Source organism: Catharus ustulatus, chromosome 3 (genome assembly GCF_009819885.2).
Source record: "Catharus ustulatus isolate bCatUst1 chromosome 3, bCatUst1.pri.v2, whole genome shotgun sequence".
Classification (NCBI taxonomy): Eukaryota; Metazoa; Chordata; class Aves; order Passeriformes; family Turdidae; genus Catharus; species Catharus ustulatus.
The window spans coordinates 96,478,722-96,501,511 of NC_046223.1; the positions used below are offsets into that span (position 1 = coordinate 96,478,722).

Here is a 22,790-nt window from a genome sequence, read left to right on the forward strand (position 1 = left end):
AGAGGAGAGGAGAGGAGAGGAGAGAAGAGAAGAGAAGAGAAGAGAAGAGAAGAGAAGAGAAGAGAAGAGAAGAGAAGAGAAGAGAAGAGAAGAGAAGAGAAGAGAAGAGAAGAGAAGAGAAGAGAAGAGAAGAGAAGAGAAGAGGTGTAAAAGGAAAAAAAAAGGAAAAGAACAAGAAAAGGAAATGAGAAAAGAAAAGAAAGAAAAGAAAAAAAAAAGAAAAGGAAAAGAAAAGAAAAGAAAAGAAAAGAAAAGAAAAGAAAAGAAAAGAAAAGAAAAGAAAAGAAAAGAAAAGAAAAGAAAAGAAAAGAAAAGAAAAGAAAAGAAAAGAAAAGAAAAGAAAAGAAAAGAAAAGAAAAGAAAATTAACAAAAAATGAGTACTTGGGTGTACACTCAATCTGTCCTGACTGCTTGTGGAGTATACTGGAAGGAGACCAGAGTGAACAAGTTTTCACTAACAAAGCACTTTTCCCACAGACTGTATGCAATTAATTGAATTATTTTTGCTGGTGAAGCAATGAGTTTTATGTGGGAAATAACTTTGGGGATGACTAGTTTTTTTTCCTATGTGGGGAATAACTTTGGGGATGACTAGTTTTTTTTCCAATACACATAAAGAGATTTTTTTTCCAGGTTTCAAGGAATCTCCAAATTCCATTTACTTTCAATTTATTATCTTATATATTACTTTCCATGAGTTGCTGTTCCTACTTCAGTGATCAGTTCTACTGTTTACAAATGTAATTTTACTTGAAAATAGAATTGTGGCTAATTTCTGTATCCAATTGCTTGATTTTGTTGCACTTTATTTTAATATTTGCTCTCCTGCATCATATTTTTATGTGTAAGATAAGATACAATAATAAATGTCTTTAGGTTTTTTCCCTGAACTCTTTGATTAGTTTTGAAATTCTTTTTTCAATTCTTCCAAGTATTTTCACATTTTCTGAAGTGTGTAGACAAAAATTGACTTAGTCCTCTAACTGTAATTTTAATACTAGCTAGAGAGGCAACACTTATTTTCCTATGTCGGCATAACATTTACTTTTTTTTTTTTTATTTTGATTGCCAAATATACAATTTATTTTATAATATGTAATCAGCTTGCAGCCATTCATGTTGAAAAGTTTATCTGTAATGACTATTATTCCTACATTCTCTCACATGAGACAATCCCAGTTGTAAATACAAACTAATTCTTTACTTCTCACATGTGTTTTCAGAAAGCCAAGTTCAATATAATACATTTTGAGACAGTGACCATCTAACCAGGTGATTTCCTTCAACTGTAACTGTTATTTACAAACCCTTTAGTGTGGGACTTTACACTATTCATAAATTAATACAAGCAGAAAATACAAGCAGAAGATGTATTCATTTGCAGTGCTTTGAAAACCGGCTGCAGTCCTGACTCTCATTATTTTTTCTGAAAATCCTATCCTAGTAATAGCTTAGAGATTAGATATACCAAAAATTTATACTCATTGTTTGAAGGATTTGAAATTTTTTGATGCAGTTGCAATTCAGTTACTAAACAAATACATCCATTTTTCATTTGGTAAATACATGAAAAACAAATTTTTAATTATATTTTTGGATTAATAAAGCTATAGCTTATAGCAGAATTAACTGAAAGGTTACTCTGAAGTTTATTTATTCACTTTTCAGATGTAACTATAATGCCAGATACTTTAAAATTATTAAAATAAATGAAAAAGGTGTTAAAGTATGGTTTCATTGAAGGAAATGAGAAATATATGCTGGAGTGAATGAAATTGAATAATTATTATCATAAAGATAGGAGAAGTGGTGGTCTAATAAATCAGGTTAATTAATTTGGTTACTTCCTATCTGCTACCCACAAGGCATCATCAACTGTCCTTAATTGTTGTCTCTGTTGTACTCTTCTTCTTATTAATGCTATTGAAATTAAGGAGTAACATTGCAGGGTGTTTAAAAGGCCTAATGTAAAAGTCTGCTATTTCATTTGTGTGCAGTTGCCTTTCCTTCCTTTTTGATAATGTGAATTCTGAAGATTATGTTAAATTAAAAAATACAATAGAAGAAAACGTTAATGATCCATGAGGACAGAAATGTGGATAAAGAAACATGCGTCTCTCTTTTCAGCATCTCATTACTGACAAAGTAAAACCAAATTTTATAAAATCAGAATCCAAGATGTTTGTATAAACTGTAGATATCAGAATAAAAGCAAATATTGAAAGGAAATCTACAAAGGATTCAAGTTCTAAATGAAATCTGATGAAATTTCTCATGAAATCTTCTATAGAGGAAATTGTTTCAGGTAATACTGAATGGAAGCTGGAAATTACAGCTATCTTATTCTTTGGTATATAACTACAAGATACTTTCAAGAAAATAGATTTATCCTGATAGGTAGGAGTATTTTTTTAATAGAAAAGACCATGAAAATATCTGTACTCTTTCTCAAGTTAACTGTTTAGAGAAACTAAGAAATATTTTGAGTGAAAATTAAAATTGCATGATTTTATTTAAGGTAACAACTTCAGAAAAATGGAGAATATTTTAGCCTGAAATTGGCAGAGTAAGTATATATGGAGTAAGAGTCAATATTATAGTAATTTGAGCAATAACTGAACATGCCTCTACCAGAGGAGAAGAAAAATGAAGAAGAAAGGAGGTAGTTTGTCGTCTTTGTGTAAAACAAGTTTATATAAAGCCATTTCCTTATAGTGCGTTAGGAGGAATAAGGTAAAGTGTCCACCTCCGGTATCTCTATACTGGTGTCGGAGGGAATGACTGTGAACATTTATATCTCAGTGCTGAGGAAATGACAACATAAGCTGGATGACTTCAATTCCCTATGAGTCAAAGACATCAGAACTGACACGTGACTTTTTTTTTTTTTTTTTTAATTTTAGGAAATGTCTGTAATTCTTTCATAATTACAGTTTTCTAATTCAGAGGATCTTTTTTCCCCGTCCATCTGATTAGAACTTCTCTCCCTGAGACACCTCTAATTTTTGTGGGGAGGAGATTAGAGACAGGGATTCCCACAGCTGTTCCTGTTCACAGCTCAGTTACAGCATTTGACCATTCTGGTATACAGATGCCAGTGCTTTCTGCTGTCATGTCAATGACATTTAACGTTAAATTGACATTCAGATAAAACCAAAATCGTTTTGATGCCACACAGGCAGAAAAGGCAAAACACAGCTGACTGGTAACAGACTGCAACTTTAAATAAGGAGTAATACTGTACAGCTTCTGAATAACAATCAGGCAGTCTCCCTGCCATGCCTAGCCCTGCCCTAACACTCCCCTATCACAGTCTTGACACAAGGGGATATTTAACAGTGTTTATTTTCACTCATCATGCACTGAACTTACTCTGACTCAAGTCAGAGAGTCACAAGTGCTTCCCTTCTCCTGTTTAATCCTCCTGCCTTGAACATAGTCTCACATTCTTAGCTTTTGGAAAAACAGAAAAAACTACCTGTACACTTTCTCATACATGTCATATACAAATGTTTTGTGACCCTCTGAGTACTGCCTAATTCTGCTACTCTGTGATCTGTATGATCTTGTACAGATCACAGATCACTTGACACTTTACTGTACTTGCACAATTTTCTCAGTAAAATTCCCAAACATTTGAGAGGAGAACACTCTTTCCCTTCACAGTACCGTCTAGAAATCTCAAAACTCATTTCTTTTCATAATGCCTGGTGGTGGATGTCTATATTCATGATGTGCAAGGAACTTTACCACTGTGCAGAATTTCTCCTTGAACTCTTGAGACCTGAGTGTTTTTACCATTTGCTTAGCATCATCAGTTGTTTGTGGGAAACAGCACAAAGTTGCTGTTGGACCTTACCTAGATATCTTCTTTTTTAGGAGCAATTATCTAGCTCTCTATGGCACTTTCATGGTTCCCCAGACCTGTGCAGTAAATAATAGAAGCAAAAACTTCACTTATCTGCAAGTTAAACCTTAGAATATATTGTAATAAGTCAGTGGAAGGGTCCATCCAGAAATATTGACAGATACTATCTGCATGAACACGCCTGGCTGCACTGGCTCACTCAGTGTGATGTTCAGCCTCTCATCACACTCCTCTGTGTTTCAGAGACATGAAGAACTAGTTATAGACTTTATAAAGTCTGAACATTATTCAGGAATTTGTGGTATACTCTGTAGCTAGATTTTAGATTTCTGAAGGCCTGTTACTGACCTGTCCCTGATTTGCTGCTATAGATTAAAAATTAGATTCCATGTTATTTCCTCAACAGTTTTTTGGGATTTTTTAATATCCTTCATTTCCTTGTGATGTAAAATTAGATATTCTCCTGCACTTCTGTGCTAAAATGGAAATAAGCACTGGAGAAAATCACACTAAGAGTTTTTCTTTTTGAAAATGAAAGTTGTATAGGCACAAATCATAATTTCACGGTAACATCCCCAAATTTTGAATCCATGATGAACGTTTCTTTCTCTGAAAGCAGAACCCTCCATGGCTATAACTTCTTTCCAAAGAGTTCAGGCCCCTGAGCTGTGCTCCACGCCAGAGAACTTAGATTTCTAATTGTGCATGGATAGAATTATTTTTAAATGAGGTTTGACATTTTCATTTGCATTTATCATCCTTTATATTTTGCATAGTTAGTAGTTTTACAATCTCTTCATTGGTCTGAAGATATACTTTTCCATTTAAGTAAAGAAATTTTAAAATACATTTCTCAGACATGATGCACTGATTTAGCATTCATGGTATTGTTACTGCTAAAGATTTAGTTCTAATTTTCAGTTTAAGTTCTATGTTATAATAATTCTTTAACCCTACTGCTTTCAAGGCATATTGAAAGTTAGTGTATGGAAGGTGAATCTGAATTACCATGATCTAAATTTATATAAATTGTTGAAACCATTTATAATAGTTTATTTAAGGGAATAATGAATTTAATTTCATTCATTTCCTATTCTACAGTAATTGAAAAGGTTAGACTTTCAGTGACAACAATGTTCTGAAACTGCAGACTCATATAATTTTTCTAGCACACAATCAGTCTCAAATTTAGGAATATAGTAGCTTTGCCTCAGGGTGTATAATGTCAGTTTAGCAGAACAATCCAGTAATGAATAGAAGCTCTTCTAATTTCCTTTCCATAACTAGTCTGTTTATAAGATCTGTTCCAATTAGCACCTTCACACACTTCAGTAAAAATGTACGACACCAAAGACAAATATTATTAAATGAGCACATCTTAACTGATACATGTATGACATAGTCACAGATCCTATTGAGAGCAGTACCATCATGTGACTTACCCCAAAGGAATGTAACCCCAAATGAATACTGCATGCATAGAAAAAACTCTCCTAAAAGAAAGTCAAAGCTGCAAATTTGGGAAACAAAAGTTAATGAGCATCAAAATAAAAGGTTGTTAGAAACATTCATTTCCCTTGTGTGTAAGAATTACAATATCCTGATTAATAACATGATGACATCATAGTCTCTTCCCTTCTTCCTCCTCCAGAAAATTAAATTGCCTTCTGCTTCCCAAATACTCAACATTTACAGAGTTTCCCCTTTCCCCTAAATTCTCAAAACTTTGTATGAACAAAAAATAATTGGTCTTTTAGCAGTTTTTATAATTGAATTTTTCACTTTTAATTTAAAGATGTCTATAAAGCTGCTACTCTGGTAAAGAGAGTAGGTGCTAAATAATTTTTTACCTGTAAGACAGAAACAATGAATGCCATTTTATTAGGTGAATATAAGCATTGTATTAACCTTCTGTTTGAAAAATTATATTAACGCATGCTTTGTAGTTGGAAATGTTGGCATGGTGATGTTTTGCATTTTTCCCATCTCAGAAAAATCTTACCAGATTTTTTGAGGTACAGATCTTTAGCTATAGAGATGTACAGTAATTTCACGAATACAAGCCGCACTGTTTTGACCAAAATTTTGCTCTCATACCGTGAAAGCGGCTAATATTCAGGTGCGGCCAATATGCAAATAATTTTCTGACATTTTCAACCCTGGGAGTGCAAACCAAGTCAGTGAAAACTGCAAAGTCGAGCTCCTGCCAGTAAAACCCTGCATTTACGCGGTTGTTACAAATTGATACTCTCTTGGGCGGCAGGTGGAGCTGCTCTGTGCAGGCAGCACGGGAGGTGAGGAAGGCGGGGCAGCTCCCTCCTGCTGGCCATGCGGCTCGGGGGAGGCAGGGACAGCTCTCTCCACTTGGCCCCACGGCTCGGGGGAGGTAGGGACAGCTCTCTCCGCTTGGCCCCACGGCTCGGGGGAGGCAGGGACAGCTCTCTCCGCTTGGCCCTGCAGCTCGGGGGGCTCCCATCCCCGCGTGCCGCCACCGCAGGAGCAGGCAGGCTACATCCCCAGCTCCCATGGCCGCCGCAGGTGCCGTGGGCTCTGTGCCCCCCCTGCCGCCGTGGGGCAGTGCCGGGCCAGGGTGACCAAGCCCAGCGGTGGCGGCGGTCAGCCCCGAGCATCCCCACCGAGCAGCAGCTCTGAGCAGGGCCACCCAGCCCTGTCGGCAGCCCCGAGCCCTCATGGCCCGAGCCAAGCCAGTAAACTCCGCCCTGCCGCCGTTCTGTTACTAATTGGCAACTTTGTTGCACGCGGGTCCTCGCTGCGAACACAGAGCGGCTTATACTCGGGTGCGGCTTATTTATGGACAAAAAACGAAATGTTTACCAACACCCGGCGCTGCGGCTTATACTCAGTGCGGCTTGTATTCGTGAATTTACTGTACATGATCAAATCCTACCCTATGAATGAGTACCCCAAAATACTTTTTCTCAACAGACTTGGCTGGAGGTGAACAGTTTGTCTGTGTTGGGTTTTACTGTGACGGAGTTACTTTTATTCAGTTAAGAAAACACAGAGTTAATTCTTTCAGAAATAATTTCTGAAAGGGTCAAGAATTGGAAGGGGCTGTGCAGAGAGGTGATGGGGTCATCACCCCTTTAAGTGTTCAAGAAACAGCTGGACTTGGCATTAATGTTATGGTTTAGTTGAAATGGTGACGTTTGGTCTGAGGTTGAACTTATGATCTTGGAGATCTTTTCCAACATTAATGATTCCATGATCCTGTGATCCTTCTGCTAATGTTGAGCAGTGCTTCACAGTGTTAGAGCCTTATCTCTTGCTCTGACATGCCAGCAGGTAGGCTGAGGGTGGGCAAGAAGGTGGGTGGTGACACAGATGACCTGAATTGAATGATAATATATTTCATACCATGTCATGTCATGTCATGTCATGTCATGTCATGTCATGTCATGTCATGTCATGTCATGTCATGTCATGTTTAGCAATTAAAATCTGGGAAGTGTTTCTGATGTAGCTGTTGCTGTAGCTGTTGCTAAGGGTAGGTATCAGTCTGCTGTTGATAAGTGATTGGGTTTGTGTCACTTGTTTGAGTTTGGAGTGTTTGGAGTTTTTGTTTGTGTTGTTTTTTGGGTTTTTTTACTTGTTAAACTGTCTTTATCTTGACTGATTCATTTTCTTGCTTTTGTCTTTCTGATTATCTTCAGATCCCATTTTGGGGAAGTGTGAGAGCAACTTGGTAGGGGCTTACCTGCCAGCTGGGGTAAACCCATTAATATTCTGTATCTTGTGGGTAGTCTGAGAAAGTGAGGATTAATCTGTTTGGTTATAATACCAGAAATATAAAAGCCAGATCTAGAGAGGAGGGAAAAAGAGGGAAAGAAGGGAATAGATAGGTACTTCTCATGTTACTATGTCAGAAGCTTGGAATAAATGAAGCTGCAATATTAAACCAGGAAGTTCTCAGGAGGAGTACAGAAGGCAAGAAATGCACCAAAAGGTATGGGGAAAGGTGATTTTTTGGGACAAAAGGCTAGGATAGAAATGTAAGAGGGGAAGATTGCCAGACAGGCTGTCTGAGAAATAGAGCAAGTATACGGAGCAGAGAACTGAGACTGCATTGGTAAAAAGAAGAGTGCAAAAATGAAAAGAGGGAGCAACACAAGAAATAGAAAAGTAGTAGCATGCTGTGTTAGTAGTGCAGGCTGAATAGTCCATGATTATTAAATTGTGTTCTTCAAAAAATACTTGGAGTGAAAATCATGACTTTGTTTGAATTAAAATGTGTGTATTGCAAATATACATCAACAAAATGAATAGTTTTTTAAAATGAAAATTTAAATATAAAAATATTTGACTTCCAAATTTACATAAATTATCATCTTTAAGTCACTAGTTTATTCATCTGGGCATGGGGTTAGAAAAAGGCAAGATGTTAACTATTTCTCACTTTCAATTAAGAAAAAAAAGGTTTGATATGTAGGTGTTATCAAACATGTGGAAAAGGGAATTTCTTAAAAGCTTATTGTGATTTGGTTATGAAAATTACCAGTTCAAGGTCTCCTAACTTTTCTGTGTATGGTTCAGAAATTCTCTTCTTAAAACCACTGGGTTTTCCCAATGTTGTAATTCACATCTACTATGAAGAAAAGATTGCTTTTTAAAATCTCTCGTTATAAAGTTTAAAATTCAGTTATGTTTTGCAGGTGAGAGAGTGGCTAGCAGAGATCACTGTTGGTGTCCATATGCATATGGTGTTTTACATTTATATTAAAATTCTGTCTTTAGGATATGAAAGTAAGATTTTTCAGTGATGTGAACTCAGGTAGGCTTCTTAAGCATATTTTTTCTCATCTGCTGATGTATTCATCATAGCTGAAAAATGTGATTGAAATTTGCAAGTAGATTCCACCTAAATTCATAATCTCAAGAGTGATGGCCTAAAGATTATATTGCTTTAATATTAAAGAAATGATCATATTTGTAGCATTATTACTCAGACTTTAGTGGGAACAGCAGTGTGAATTTGTAAATACAGTGGTTTGGACAGAACTTCTTTACCTTCTTTGCCACCTCAAGCTAAAGTTTTTTCTGTCATATTTTAAAAAGAATCTATTTCTATGAAGCCATTATAGACATTTTCATTATATGCATGTGCAGCTGGATTTAATGAGTTTTAGCTGGGATTTGTTCCAAAAGTTTGCTCATTTCCTCTGTTTTTCACAAAAAGACTCCTGTTTATTTGCTGTGAATCATTTCCTCTTTTCCAAGTTTTAGATGAGTAGACACTAGAGATATTGTTAATTTATTCCCACTGCTATAATTAGTAGAATTTTCCCATGAGCAAGAATTCCTGCCTGAAAACTTAGAACACTTGAACAGAACTGCCAATATGCTATTGTTCTTTACCCGGCCTTTTTGCCGACATTGACCTGATGTTGAATGAAAAAATTATTATTTCTCTTTTGAATTATTGGCTTAACCCTATCTGTTGGGAAAGGGAGGCTGATAAGCCATTTCTTAAGTCAGGTAGACGATCAGCACCTAGAAACCCAGGATGATGGAGTTAAGATCTGTTAGGTGTGCCATTGATTTGCTGCTGTATATCTAAAAGTATTAACTATAACAGTCTAAATATAAAATTTACAAATACAAATGAATATACTATGAATATACTATCATTTTCCAAATTTCTTATTAGAAATTTTCTTATGCAAAAGTAAAATCTTACAGAACATATAATAGATATATACTTTATAAAATATAGCATATAATAATATATAATATAGTATATAATGTTGCATATTCCAATTAACTTGTGGGAGCCCCTGAGATCAAAGTTTGATTTTAAATTTCTTCTGAATTTTCCTTTTCTAAAAACATGAAATTTCAAGAAAAATCTAGAATTACTTTTGTAAAGATTTTAACAGTTTAGATGAAGCATGTGATTTTTTTCTGCATTCCCTTTGTTATATTAAGGACCTGTTTTCATTTCAAAAAATTAAGATTAGTGCCCTCAAACCTAGTTATATTTTATAACTAAAGATTAACCATAAATAGGAAACATTTTTTTCAGTCAGCTAAACTATTTTTCTAATGCTTCTAATTATTTAAAACATTAAGAAAGTTACTTCAGAATACAATTAAGATTATTCTTTCAAAAGTTTATGCATATTAAAATAATCCTGCCACAACTATGTATACATGATATATAGGCAGGATTAGGGATGTACATAAAGAGAAGACTATTCAGAGCAAAGAAAGTTAAAGATGAATGCTATAAACCTATTCATTTCTATTCTTTCTTCTTCCATAAAGTTTCTAGATGGGAAGAGTTGCTTGAAACAGGATGATGAAAGATAGACAAGATTTATATGTTTCTTATTATATAGTTCTTCACCACTGTGTATTGAGAAATTAATTTTCAGTAGCTCTGAGCACAATACCACTAGCAAGAAAGCAGGTGAAGTGTGCGTGTGGTTCCCCTGTCAGTGTGTGAAGGAATCAACACAACTGGAAATTAAGGGGTTCTTTTAACTTTCAGTCCTGTCTGTGCCATACTGCTTTTTATAAGCTTGTACAATGTTTTTTTCCATTTTTAATCCATCCTTTACATTCATGGTGACTTTATTCCTCTAAGGATAAGTATTTTTAAAAAGACTGTGAGGAAATTAATGAATTTGCAAACACTAAAGTGTTTGGTATGTGTTAAATCAAGTATTTTGAACTATATAACACAAGGGCGGGGGGAAGTGTGTGTTCACATTATTTCTTCTGCTTTTCTTTCTCCTCTCCCAGAAAAAGGATAAGACCAGACTCCTCTAACAAGCCACCTACAGAGTATTTTTAAGTAGTGGCTGTACCAGTCATCCCCACTGATTGTAAAAGAGGGTGTAGACATGGAGATACTGAAGATATCTTTTCATAGATGCTTGAAGTTAGAGTTCTTAAACTCATATGGAGTTTAATCCCTGCTTCTTATATGGAGTATAAATTGTGATTAATTATTCACTTGCTTGTTGATTGCAAAGCTTATTTGTATGCTTTCTATATATGCAGAGCAGTCATCTTGCTGCAGACACATATATTTTCATACCCATCTCTTTTAAGTATTGTTATTTATGCATTGTCTTTCAATAAAAACATAAAAAACAGTGTTCCGTCTACCCATATTTAACCAACTTCGTAAATTTTTTAATTTTTTATTTTTATATAGGGATATTGTAGCTGAAAAAAAGAGGGAAATTTTTGAATAGGATACTTGGACATAAAGAAATGGGTGGAGAAAGGCCTTAGAACTTTTTGTTACATATTTATAAGATGAGAAAATTACAGAAAATAATTATTTTCATTTTAAGAAATTAGAAGTGTTATTTCTCAATTTCCAAAGGATACAAAGCAGTAGTTTCTGATACCTCCCTATAGCCACATTATCCAAAAACACTTCTTTCTATAGATTTTTCTATCATACTAATTAGGTAGAGATTTTGTAATTGACCATTTTGCCAGTACATGTTTTTTTCTTTCCTATAGCTGTAGGTTTCAGTACAGAGTTTCACATAAATGGTTTAAGGATAGAATGAAAATGCCAAGACCTCTTAGTTTGAATAGCAAAGATTTAATTACATAGATTATGTTTTGGATGTTTAGAATGCAACAACTGCAGAATGAGTATCTGTTGACATTTACATGCATTTAGAAATCCATTACATACTCTGACTATTAACTCAAGTACCATTTCATACTTTTAATTACTCTTGAATAGTTCAAAAAGATTCTATGTTAAACATGTAGACTACATTCATGAGCTTAAATTACATTTAGGGAACTCTAGAAGAGGAGATTGGCGTTTCCAATGTTTTCATAGTGCCTTTATTTTATAAAAAATCATTAGTATTTCCTTGTGTGTACTGAAATAGGGTTTTTACTTGCACTTATCCTTTTACTTTTGAAGTCATCCTGAAATCTTTTATCGCATCACTTTCAGAAGCTGAAGATAGGTTATACATTGTTTGTGTGTTCTGTCTTCTATGACAAGCAGAAGAGACAGTGCCTTTTCACAGCGGGCATGTACAGAACCCATCCAGTCTATACTTACATTCTAGAAAGTAATATGATTATTAGGGATTATTACGGAGTATTTGACATCCCTTTGGTGTTTAATATATAAGCTACAAAACCGTTTTTGCATTCAAAACCCTTCATGGCTGCTGGTATTTTTGTTGTAATATAGTATTGCCTCATCTTTAACAAACAGTAATATTATCAGGAAATTATATGAGTATAAACTTATTAATCCAAGCCAAGATTATTGATACTGTTGATCTACACCTATAGAATAGTTTTTATGTTTTTATAGTTTTTTGTGTTTTAAGGACTGGCTCATCTTTAGATTAGGCATCTAAAGTTTTGAAAATAACCCAGCTGGCATTTCTTTTAAAATGTCTTTGCAGTTTTGTCTGGAGGCTTTCTATTTAGAGTTTTTATTAAAAAGTAACAGAGTTTACAGAAGTTACAGCACATGTTCATGCATTTGAATTTACAAGAAGAAATTCTTATTTGGCAGTTACAGTGTTCTGGGATCGTATCTGAAGCCAAGTTTCCATGGTCTTAAAAGTGAATTGATGCAGCATCAGGATGTCCAACAGTGCAAATGTGATCTGAATCTGGGCACACACACATAAGTAAATTCCTGTAAAATTAACGAGTGCATACAGAAGAAAGCATGAATGCATTTTGTGCTTTTATGGCAGCTTTATATATGATTTGGTATAAAGTTAACATGACATTGACAAACAATAATGAATTCAACATCACTGTAAATTAAGCTAAAATGTCAAAAAGAGTTGAACAAAATTGCACTGTGGGACCACAGTATTAAGGGCTATAATATTACATTTATTTTATTGTCAGTGCAAGTATTTCTTCTTTTTTAAAACTGTTATCTTTCATCTCCATAAGTACAGTTTTGATTGACGTAGTATATTTTTGCAAAAAAATGAAGAAGACTTACTAAGAAAGGAAAAAAAAGGAAGAAATAAAGCCTGACACCCTAATTTCTTGGCTTATATTTTGATCACTAATAACAGTGTGATTATATGCTCTACTAAATCAGTCATACTGTAACATGCATCAACATACCTTTGTGTAGGAAGTAAAATCTGGATGAGTACTGTAGCTCACAATTCAGTCTTTTTTCTTTTGTCCATTTACAGAATTCTCAGTGTTTAACTCAAGGTTAGAGTTTCAAATTAGGGAAGAAGTACCTAAAAGGTGCTATTGCTATTGTCAACTTCTTTTATAAGTACAGTCTGCAAAACAGAATCCCTGAAAATTTCCTTTGGATTCAGAAAATGAACACTCTCTTCTTTGTATTGATGACAGGCTTTGGAAGGTACTTGAAACTGAACTGAGAGTTGTGCTTCATGGATGTACATAGCATATTCCACCCACTAATGGACAGAAAAGCTAGTACAAGGAAATAAACACGAGTGCGCATAGTATGGACATCTATTCCTCAGCTTCATTGCTTTGCTGCCCAGATTGATTATACTGTACTGCTTACTAATGCAGTTAGTACCACAGTGCCCACTATAATTAAACTGAGTTGAAAAAAGTTGTAATTAATAGTCTACATGTATTTACAGATATGTCAATGATTTTTACCCTGACAACTGGTATTTCTACATTCCTGATTATTTACATCAAATGTGACAGAGTAAATCACATTGAATAGTGCAAGGAGGTTGCAGCCTCATCAAGATGCATTCTGGCTGGTTTGGTTTTAATTTAACATGCTTTTATGCATTCATTGTTCTGAAAATCCTATAATGAAACTCAAGAATAAGATAATTGGCAGCAATTTGCCAATACAATAATCTTTCTCAGCAGCAGTAATCTTGGCAGAATTTCTCTGATGCTGGCTTTCTGCAATGCCAGGTAAACCCAAGTACTGTGATTGTGTGGAACTCATGACCATATTTCCCCCACTGTAAAAGTTCATAGCATCTACTTTAACACTGAAGTTCCGTTACAACATTTATACTATGATATTTCACAAAAATATGATCCTTTATGATAAATTACTCTAGATTTACATGAGCATCAGGGAAAATGGGAATTAAAAGATCTGGGTTTTGTGTATGAGAGAAAGGGGAAGAAATTGGGGAAGAAGAGCACAGGGTAAGATACTGCTGTGTTAGCACACAAACAGCACCTACGTGCATTGTTAATAGGCCTACTGATGGTTGTTTTGCTGGTGGAGAAATTCAGTGAACATTTGTACTTTGAAATTATGTACTTTCATTCTTACAGTTTTTTTTCTAGAGCATTCATAGTGCCATTTTAAAAAATTTGGCTTAAATGCCAGCAATTAGTTTATTGGATGTTTTCAAAGGGATTATTCTTGGAATACAAAAAGCAATAATACTCTTTATTATGCCACACTGAACCACACTGAATGTTTGTATCTATTTCTTCCCCCTAGGCATAATATTGCGCAAACAAATCTAAATATTAAGAGTACTGATGAACTCTTAATGAATTATCAGTACCTAGAAATTAAAATCAAGGTAGTCTTTTTGATAGAAATGCCTGAATCTAAACAAACCAGCAAATACTGAAGGATTTAGTGTCTCATGGATATTTGAATTTCGATTTTATATTTTGCTTCCAGTTAAATATTTTTATTTGCTTTTTTATTAATATATTTTTTGTGAAATAGGAAATTAAATTCTGGTACTTAACACGGAGACTTGTTATGTTCTCTACAATCATCTTATCTAACACTTTACCCCGAACAAATATTTGATTTGGGTTTACAATGAACTGGCAGAAAAATCTTCTCTCTCCTCTTGCTCCCGCAGTCTTAAAAGTAAGATTTAAAAAATATCTTAAAAATCTGTATGTTTCTGAAAGGGACTTCATGTTCTTTGACTTATGTACAGCTGAGAAATTCTTGTACATGCCACTGAGTCCTCAGAGTGTTTTTAACACAGTTGTGTTCTCCTATTTATAATTTTCAGAGGTACTTTACGTTTACAGCTACAAAAATGCAGAGCAGTGAGTAAATTGCGAGGCTCTTGAAGAAGTAGGTAATTCACCTTGGGACATATAGATGAAAAACTATGTTCACAGGAAAAAAAATAATAAAAGCTGGAGAACATGTTGGAATCTACAATGCAAAGAAGGTGAAATACCTTTATATTTGTGGATACTTAAATATATAAGTGGCTTAAAATGATTATATGAACTATTAATAAGGCAATATAATTTAAAAAAAAATCTTTTATGTTCCTCAGTCCTGTTTCAAGCAAGAATAGACAAAGTGCAGACAGGCTATGATAGCATTCAGGCAGGCTATGGTGGGCTTCTCTCAAACTTCTTAAAGCTTGTGACATGATCCCTTTAACTCCTCACATCTATCATGTATGTTTTCACCTTGTGCAAAAGTGAATGCTAACTGGAATACATGAAATAACAGCAAGTCAGAACAATAGTTTTATCCCAGTCTTGATACCTCCTTTAGTGAAGATGGCTGTAGAGCAGACTAGGAAGGCTGGTTCATCCAAAAGTTCATTTCACCCAAATTTTTCTATTGGTCTTATAAAAGATACTACTTCACCCTGGCAACCTTGTCTTCTTCATGAGGTACAAGGTATTGGAGAATGAATCTTTCTAACTATATATCACTGTTACGGAAAGTTTTTTTCATGAGACACAAGTATATTCTTTAATCAGGGGAGTGTCATCTATCAATCACATGCCACTGCATTTAATAACCAAATGTTGCTCCTAATAAAGAATGAGAAAATGTCTAAGGGCAGTAGGAAAGAAATAATGTTACACTGGCTCATGCTGTCAAATCAGCATTAAAATATAATGCTATCAGACAACTTCTATTTTCACGGTTTTACATAAATGTCTCTGTATGTTTAACAAGGAGATTAAAATAATGAAATGTAGCTATGTCTTCTGAAGTTCAGCTCATCTGAATGACCAAACTGCCTTGGTTCTTTAGCTTGTGTGAAGAGAAATAGACCTTTTTAGAATTGTCCAGTCCATCCAATCTACCTTTTTCTTCCTAAGGATGAGATTTATCATACTTCATAAGATACTTTTAACTATAAAAGATAGAAAACTGTTTAGATGTGACTATTTATATAATTTATTTAAATTATTAATTTATATAAATTATTTATATAATTTATAAAATCATTGCTGCGCGTTTCTTCTTTTTTTTTTAATCCTCCCCCAATTACAAGGATGTGCAAATATTCACATAGAAACAATATTTTAGCAAGGGAATAATGATACATTTCTGTAATTCTCTTGTACTGTGTGTGATTATAGATAAATCCATCTGACATAGAGACTACAGCTCTGCTAGTAAACTAAGCATTGTCAGGGCATGAGTATGGGGAAGTGATTCTTCAGACAGACAAAATGTTACAGAAAATGTTAACATGCCTCTATCTTGCTGCCTTCTGTCTAGGCCTTTCCCAAACAATCTCAGGCATAATATAGTAGACAGATAGCTGAATTCCCAGGAAGGGACTTATAAGCATCCATGCTCATTTACAGGATTACTGAATTTAAGAGTGCATTACTGTGGCCAGACTATTCTAGTTCTTCCTGAGGCCTGATGTTTCTGTAGATATTAGCACAGAGATGCAGTATCTGTCACAGAACAACATTCAGTTCTGGCCTACTGCATAAAGAAAGAGCATGGGCTCAGTTAAAAATAAAGGTAGAAAATAAATGTCTACAGGAGCTGATTGAGATGACTGATCTGAACACCTGTTTATATAAGGGGCAGATTGGTTTCCAGAGATTTATATTTTCTACTGACAATTGATGTGGCTAGACTAGTACAAACTTAGACTTCTAATTTTCAGAATCCTGAGTTATAACAGGTAAATCCCAACCTTTGTGTCCAATTAATGAATAAAGAAAGCAAAGGTATTTTGTGTTTTCAGCTGTGCCAGTTGATGGATATCTTTAATGTCTCTACAGGAAGAAAAGCTTCATAGACTCCTTGCAGATTTTTCAGCTGTGGTTGATATCACTACCAGGAGAAAAGTGACAAGAAAAATATGATACCAACTCTAGGTTGGTATTAAAGGTTGTCTGTAGATATGTTATTTACTATTTAGTGAAGGACTTCACAGAATTGTAGAATGGTTTGGGTTTGATGGGACCTTAAAGATCATCTAGTTCCAACCCTCCCGCCACGGTGTGAGAAACTGAAAGGATTGCTGGCTTGAAACATTCAGTGGTGTGTGTGTGTATGACAAGGGGCAGCTCAGGTCTTGCTCTGATGAGGTGATGAGCTGCCCCTTACACCCCACTCTTCTCCCAACCTGTATCCCAGCCCTGCAGTGGCTGCCAATCCCTGGCACACTGGAGGCAATGCTCCACACCTGCCTCTGGAGCCTCTAACCCAGCTCCTGTGTGGCCAAAGGGCTGCAAACCCCACCTGGGGAAGGGCGAGGAAAAGCTGAAGAGCACTGAAAGCAAGACACAAGGCAAGCACATTAGGCCCTGCCTCCTCTTGCAACTTCTATCAGCTGAACACCACTGGAACCAGGAGTGATGGCTATGTTTGTTCTTTTCTACACCTTTTCTGTCTTTCTCCCCTAATTACATCATCTCAGGATTTTGAGTAAAGCTTTGAGAAACTACAAATCAATCAGGCTTGGAGTTTGCTAAGTTGAATGGGCCAAGTTAATGCTTTGAGAAATGTTTGTTTCGTGTTGATTGAATGCTGCTTGAAACATTTTGCTGAAGTTCTCTAATTTTCTAAAGGTGCCAGTAAAAGCTTTTCTTTGTTATTTTGACCTTTTGGGGATCTTGTTAATATTTCTCTCATGCATCTAACTCAGAGTACATGATCAACTGTAAACACTTTTAAAAGTCTTACAGATCAAACTTCTTGGGGCCTTACACATGGGCAAGGACACCTTCTACTAGAACAGGTTTTTCAAAGCTACATCCATCATGGCATTGAACATTTCCAGGGAGGATGGTATCCACAGCTTTTCTGAGCAACCTTATATAGACAATGCACTGAAGACAGAAAACTGAAGACCAACAGCCTGATTCAGAACCACTTAAATAAGCTGTTCAGTAAAATATGGGCAGGGAAATGGAAAATATTTGTAGAGTCAGAATTACTTATTTGGTTACAGGACATGGCAGTAATAAAGAAGAATCCACAATGAAGAAGAATTTGGAATTAAGAAAGATGAATTTGGAACTACTCTTTATATTATTCTAAGAACAGGAACTGAAGGCAAAAGAAGAGCTATAGAGTGCATCTTTACATTTTAGCAATGCTGTATGAAGACACTACATAAAATGTGAGAAGAGTTGTAGGTGCTTAGCAGATATCTGCTCATTCCATGGATCACAGAGGGAGGTATTTATCCCATTCAGCATGTTATGAGAGATGAAACTGAAGCCTATCTTGAGACTAGGATGGATAAAGTAGCCTTTGCTTCCTGAGTTACCACTGTGATCTCTAGATGTCATGGAGATTAGGTGAGGACGTGAAGCTGCTATTTCATACCAAAATCACAATCAGTATTCCTTCCCACTGAATAAAAAAGAATGAAACATAGAAGTAGTATAAATTAATTAATTTCTCACCAATCTATTTTAGAATAATATCTATAAAATGTGTTCTTAAATAAGCAAATGTCATAGGCAAATATCAAGTTAATAATTAGTTCCTAGTCTATCAGTTTCTGATTTGCCCAAATTATATACCATTTATCTTTGGTCACTGTGAATACATCTAATGTCATTGAATCATGAGAATATGATATGCATCAGAATCAGATTCATTGCCATTATATTTTATTTAGTATTTATATCTCCGTGTCTTTTTTTCTTCTTTCCCCATTTGTCTTTGCAGGTTTTGACCTAGTAAAGTGTGAAGATCCTGGCATACCAAATTATGGCTACAAGATACGAGATGAAGGACATTTTATAGACACTGTCATTTTATACAGCTGTAATCCTGGCTACACAATGCATGGTAGTAGTATTATGACCTGCTTAAGTGGAGATCGAAGAGTTTGGGACAAACCTTTGCCTACTTGCATAGGTAATACAGATTGTGACTGTTCTGGTATGATTGGTCTGGTGTTTCAAGAAAAAAAAAACAAATATTCTCTTTCTATACTTCATGAGATGATAATAGTGCACACTTATTTTAAATTTCAAGAAAAGATAAAATGTGGGCATGGAAGTATGACTTCTCTGAAATAGGTGGCTTGCTATTAATGGTATAAAACTAGTGGAAAACACTTTTTTCTATGGAGCAGCCTTTGATGGAAGACTACTGCTTTGGTTCTGATTAAGCCCTGGGTCACTGAGTCTGAAATACTATCACAGGCAGTGGCATTGTCTAAACACTTCATAAACTAAGAAAGCCCCATCATAAAGCAAATAAGGTTATGAGCTTTTTTTTTGCTCATTTATTTTCATCAGATATTATTTCAGCATCTCATTCCTGTGAACTTTATTTCTAATTTTCATCACATGTTGCTGGATGTTTTTATCTGTGCACTCTGGAGCCCTTGGTTGCTGTGCCAAGATACCCCATCTGTCAAAGCCTTGTGGTAGACCTTTTCTGAAAACACTATGTCTTCAAGTGCCTAAAACTTGGTTTCATTACAACCAATGAAAACGTTAAATAGAGAATTACTAGCCAACATGCAGAATAACGGAACAGCAATATAGCTGTTATCCATAGCTGTACCTTTACCTATCCATATAGCTGTACCTTTATTAGGCAGTTTGCATCCTCTAGTTTTTCTTTCCAGTCCCACAATTGCCAGTGACTTCCTGACTTCAGTTTTCACATGAAGTTCCCATGAGTCTTTCCTTCTGTGTGTCTTCTGATACTTAGTTTTCACCTCTCCTGCCTGCTGCGGGCAGGTGACAACTGCTTTCTTTCAGCACTCACCTCACCCTCAGGATCTTTGCTCGTTGCTTTTCTCCCATTTTGGGGGCTACAGTCTCCATTCCAGAACCTGCTTCCTGCTGAACACATTCACAAACCTGCAGTCTGCAAAAGAGCAAGCTCCCTTCCTTTCAAATATTCACTTAAGCTGAAGGTAAGTGCCAGAAAAACATCAGTGGACAGCTTTTCTGCTGTCTTAGAGATAATTTTCCCCACTTGATTCTAGAATTTTATCTGGAAGTTTTCTTCTATGTATATGAGAGGTCAAAACAACTATCCAGTTTTGATTTAAAGACTTTTCCAGGCTTTTTATGCATTCAAGTCCTCATGTTCTTCAGTTTAATTGCTTAGCTTCCTTTTCCTGTAAGTTTGCCCTTTTGTAGAGAAGACCCATAATTAGTTCCACCTTTGCCTATTTCCCCATGTAATTTAAACGAAGTTATTTCTCTGAGGTCATTTTCTGCAATATTTTTTTTGTGCCTGTGTTCGCTACAAAGTAAGACTTAGAATAAACTCTAAAATACTTGTTGGTTTCAAGTCTGTTAGGTGAATAAATTCAACCGTCTACCTATTTCCTTTTCTTTGTATGATGATTTGTCTTCTATATGTTGGATGTTAAAATCTTGAACATGTAATGGTTAAAATAGTAGTAATTAAAAAAAAAATCCTGTATATTGCAATCTGACCTGGAGGAAGCTAGGCAACCCAGGATCAAGCAAATATAAAGAAAATTGCCATCTTTTCTCCAGTAAAACATCTTTTATAATCCTTCTTCAAAACACTTTTGAGCAATATGTAAGTTTTTACAAGGTAACTTTATTTAATTATTACCATATTCCTACCATGTAATGCTTCTTCTAGTCACATATTTCCACCTGTAATTACAGTTTTCTTCATACCAACATGCTTTTAAGATTCCATATTTCACTTAAGATTTCCACTCTTTTTTCTTCTTTTTTCTTGTCTTTGATTTTGTACCTTGCATTACTAGATTTGGTTTCTGCATTTTATTTCCAATCTTTTGCAATAATTTGTGCCAAAATTTCTTGAGAATCTTATTTCATCTCTTAGTGAAATTATGTAGCTCAATCAATAGAATAATTAGTTTTCTTTTTCTTTCCCGAGAGAGATTTTGGTCATACCGTTTGGTTGAATAAACAGAAAATATCTTTCTATGTGCTTTTGTCTCTCTACAAATATTTTTAATTACTCTCCTTGTTCCTCTCCTGAAAACAAAATCTTGGGACTTCATCAGTTCTGTAAAAACTACCTCTTCTCATTTCTAGTTTCAATCTCTTTTGGACCATTAATTAGTTGCCCAAGAAATCAAATGTTTACTGTTCTTTCTTAAAATCTTCTAAAACTGTTTCCTTCTAAGCAGTTTCTTACAGTCTGTTATCTTCATTAAATTATGGGGTTTTTTACTGTTCTGTGCACAGGAAAGCTTGCCATGAAGAGCCCTGAATAATGAGTTATATATCTGCAGATTATATTAGCATTGCTTCCCTCCCTCTTTAGATTTATAAAATCTCTTCTTCCATCAGTTTTATCTTATGTTATCAGTTTTCTCTTTTTCTACTCTGATTTAAATGCCTTTTTTTTTCTTCCTTTTTCTGGAGTTGCCATGAAGTTCCAACCATTACTTTCTTTCTTAGAAACATTTTCTTAAAATATTTGTCAAGATGTATTACTTTTGCTCGTAGACTACATCATGATTTGATATTTGCTGTTCTCATCAGTGACATTTATATTCTTCATTGTATTCACTATCATTTCAACCTCATTCACAAAAAATTAAAGCCTATGCACAGACATATTCCACACACTCCGTAATTACTAATTTTTAGTGATAAACTGTTATACTGGTCTTAGCATTCATTCTCATTTTGTCTATGTTCTAAACCATAATGGAGAAAGCCAAAGAATTCTCTTAATTCCATCTCTAGAAGTTTCCAGAAATATTTGTCAATTCTATTAATTATAGTCATTTCTATAGTATATTTTTGAGGCACTGATTTTAAGTGTGCTCATGTCTGCATATTGGAACACAACGTTTTTGAATTATTTTTGTAATAACTTCTGAAGTTTTGCCTTTGATCTACTCTTAAGATGGATTTTAAAAATATAAATATTAAATACATAATGCATAATCCTAAATGTTATGGTGTATTCTTTTCCAAATGAGCCTTCTCAGAATTTTAAATCAAGTATGCCAATTAGTTTGAGTGTAAATTTTGGGTTCACTGACTTAAATTTAGTTCTTTGGTAAATACAGTACTGTATCAGTAATTTCTTATCTGTAGTTATCTACCACAGTGATTATTGCAATCCAAATTTTCTTGTATAATGGAAATTAATTGAAATCCTAGAAGAGGGTTACATTTGAAGAAATTTTGTACTCAAGTTGCTTCCTGCTGTGGTTCTGTATACAGAATATAGTTGTGACATTGATTGGGTCTGAGACAGACACAGCAATCAAGGTTCTTGAAGCAAGGACTAAGCCATCTATTCCTTGTGAGCGCACCTTAAACAGGGAGATTGAGAGTCCCGGGCACACACATGGGATTGGTTACAATCTCAGTCACTCATTTCCTTCATCAATGATACATCTGCACTTAGGACCCAATAGATGGCCTGCCTCTTTACAGGCTGGTTGGGTTTCAGTTTGCAGCTGTTAGACCAGCTGCAGTATGCAATGCCACATGTGGTGTTTTGAGTGATCAAACCAGCAGGATAAATAAGTAAATCAATCACCTTATTTCCTCTATGGTAATTTTCCCTTATGGTAATAACTGGGTTGCGAGCAGTGATTTGGTGGCATGTACAAAGATTAATAGTTGTTAGGAGTATTGCTGACAGATTATTTGATCCAACTGCCATGGTTCTTTCCATCATCTCTGTCTTATTATGCTTGCTGTACAGCTGTGCTTGAATAAATCCCCATGGTAGGTTTTTTAACAACACTACTTGTAAGGCAACACGAT

The 22,790-nt window shown here is 35.1% G+C and overlaps 1 protein-coding gene across 2 annotated transcripts in view; it reads left to right on the top strand.

Moving 5' to 3' along the window:
• Positions 1-22,790, top strand: part of CSMD1 (CUB and Sushi multiple domains 1) — a 1,108,435-nt gene that overhangs the window by 889,816 nt on the left and 195,829 nt on the right. For both annotated transcript variants that reach the window (XM_033053649.1, XM_033053650.1), the window contains exon 24: positions 18,754-18,945. In XM_033053649.1, coding sequence (XP_032909540.1) covers positions 18,754-18,945 — 192 coding nt within the window. The remainder of the gene's footprint in view (positions 1-18,753; positions 18,946-22,790) is intronic.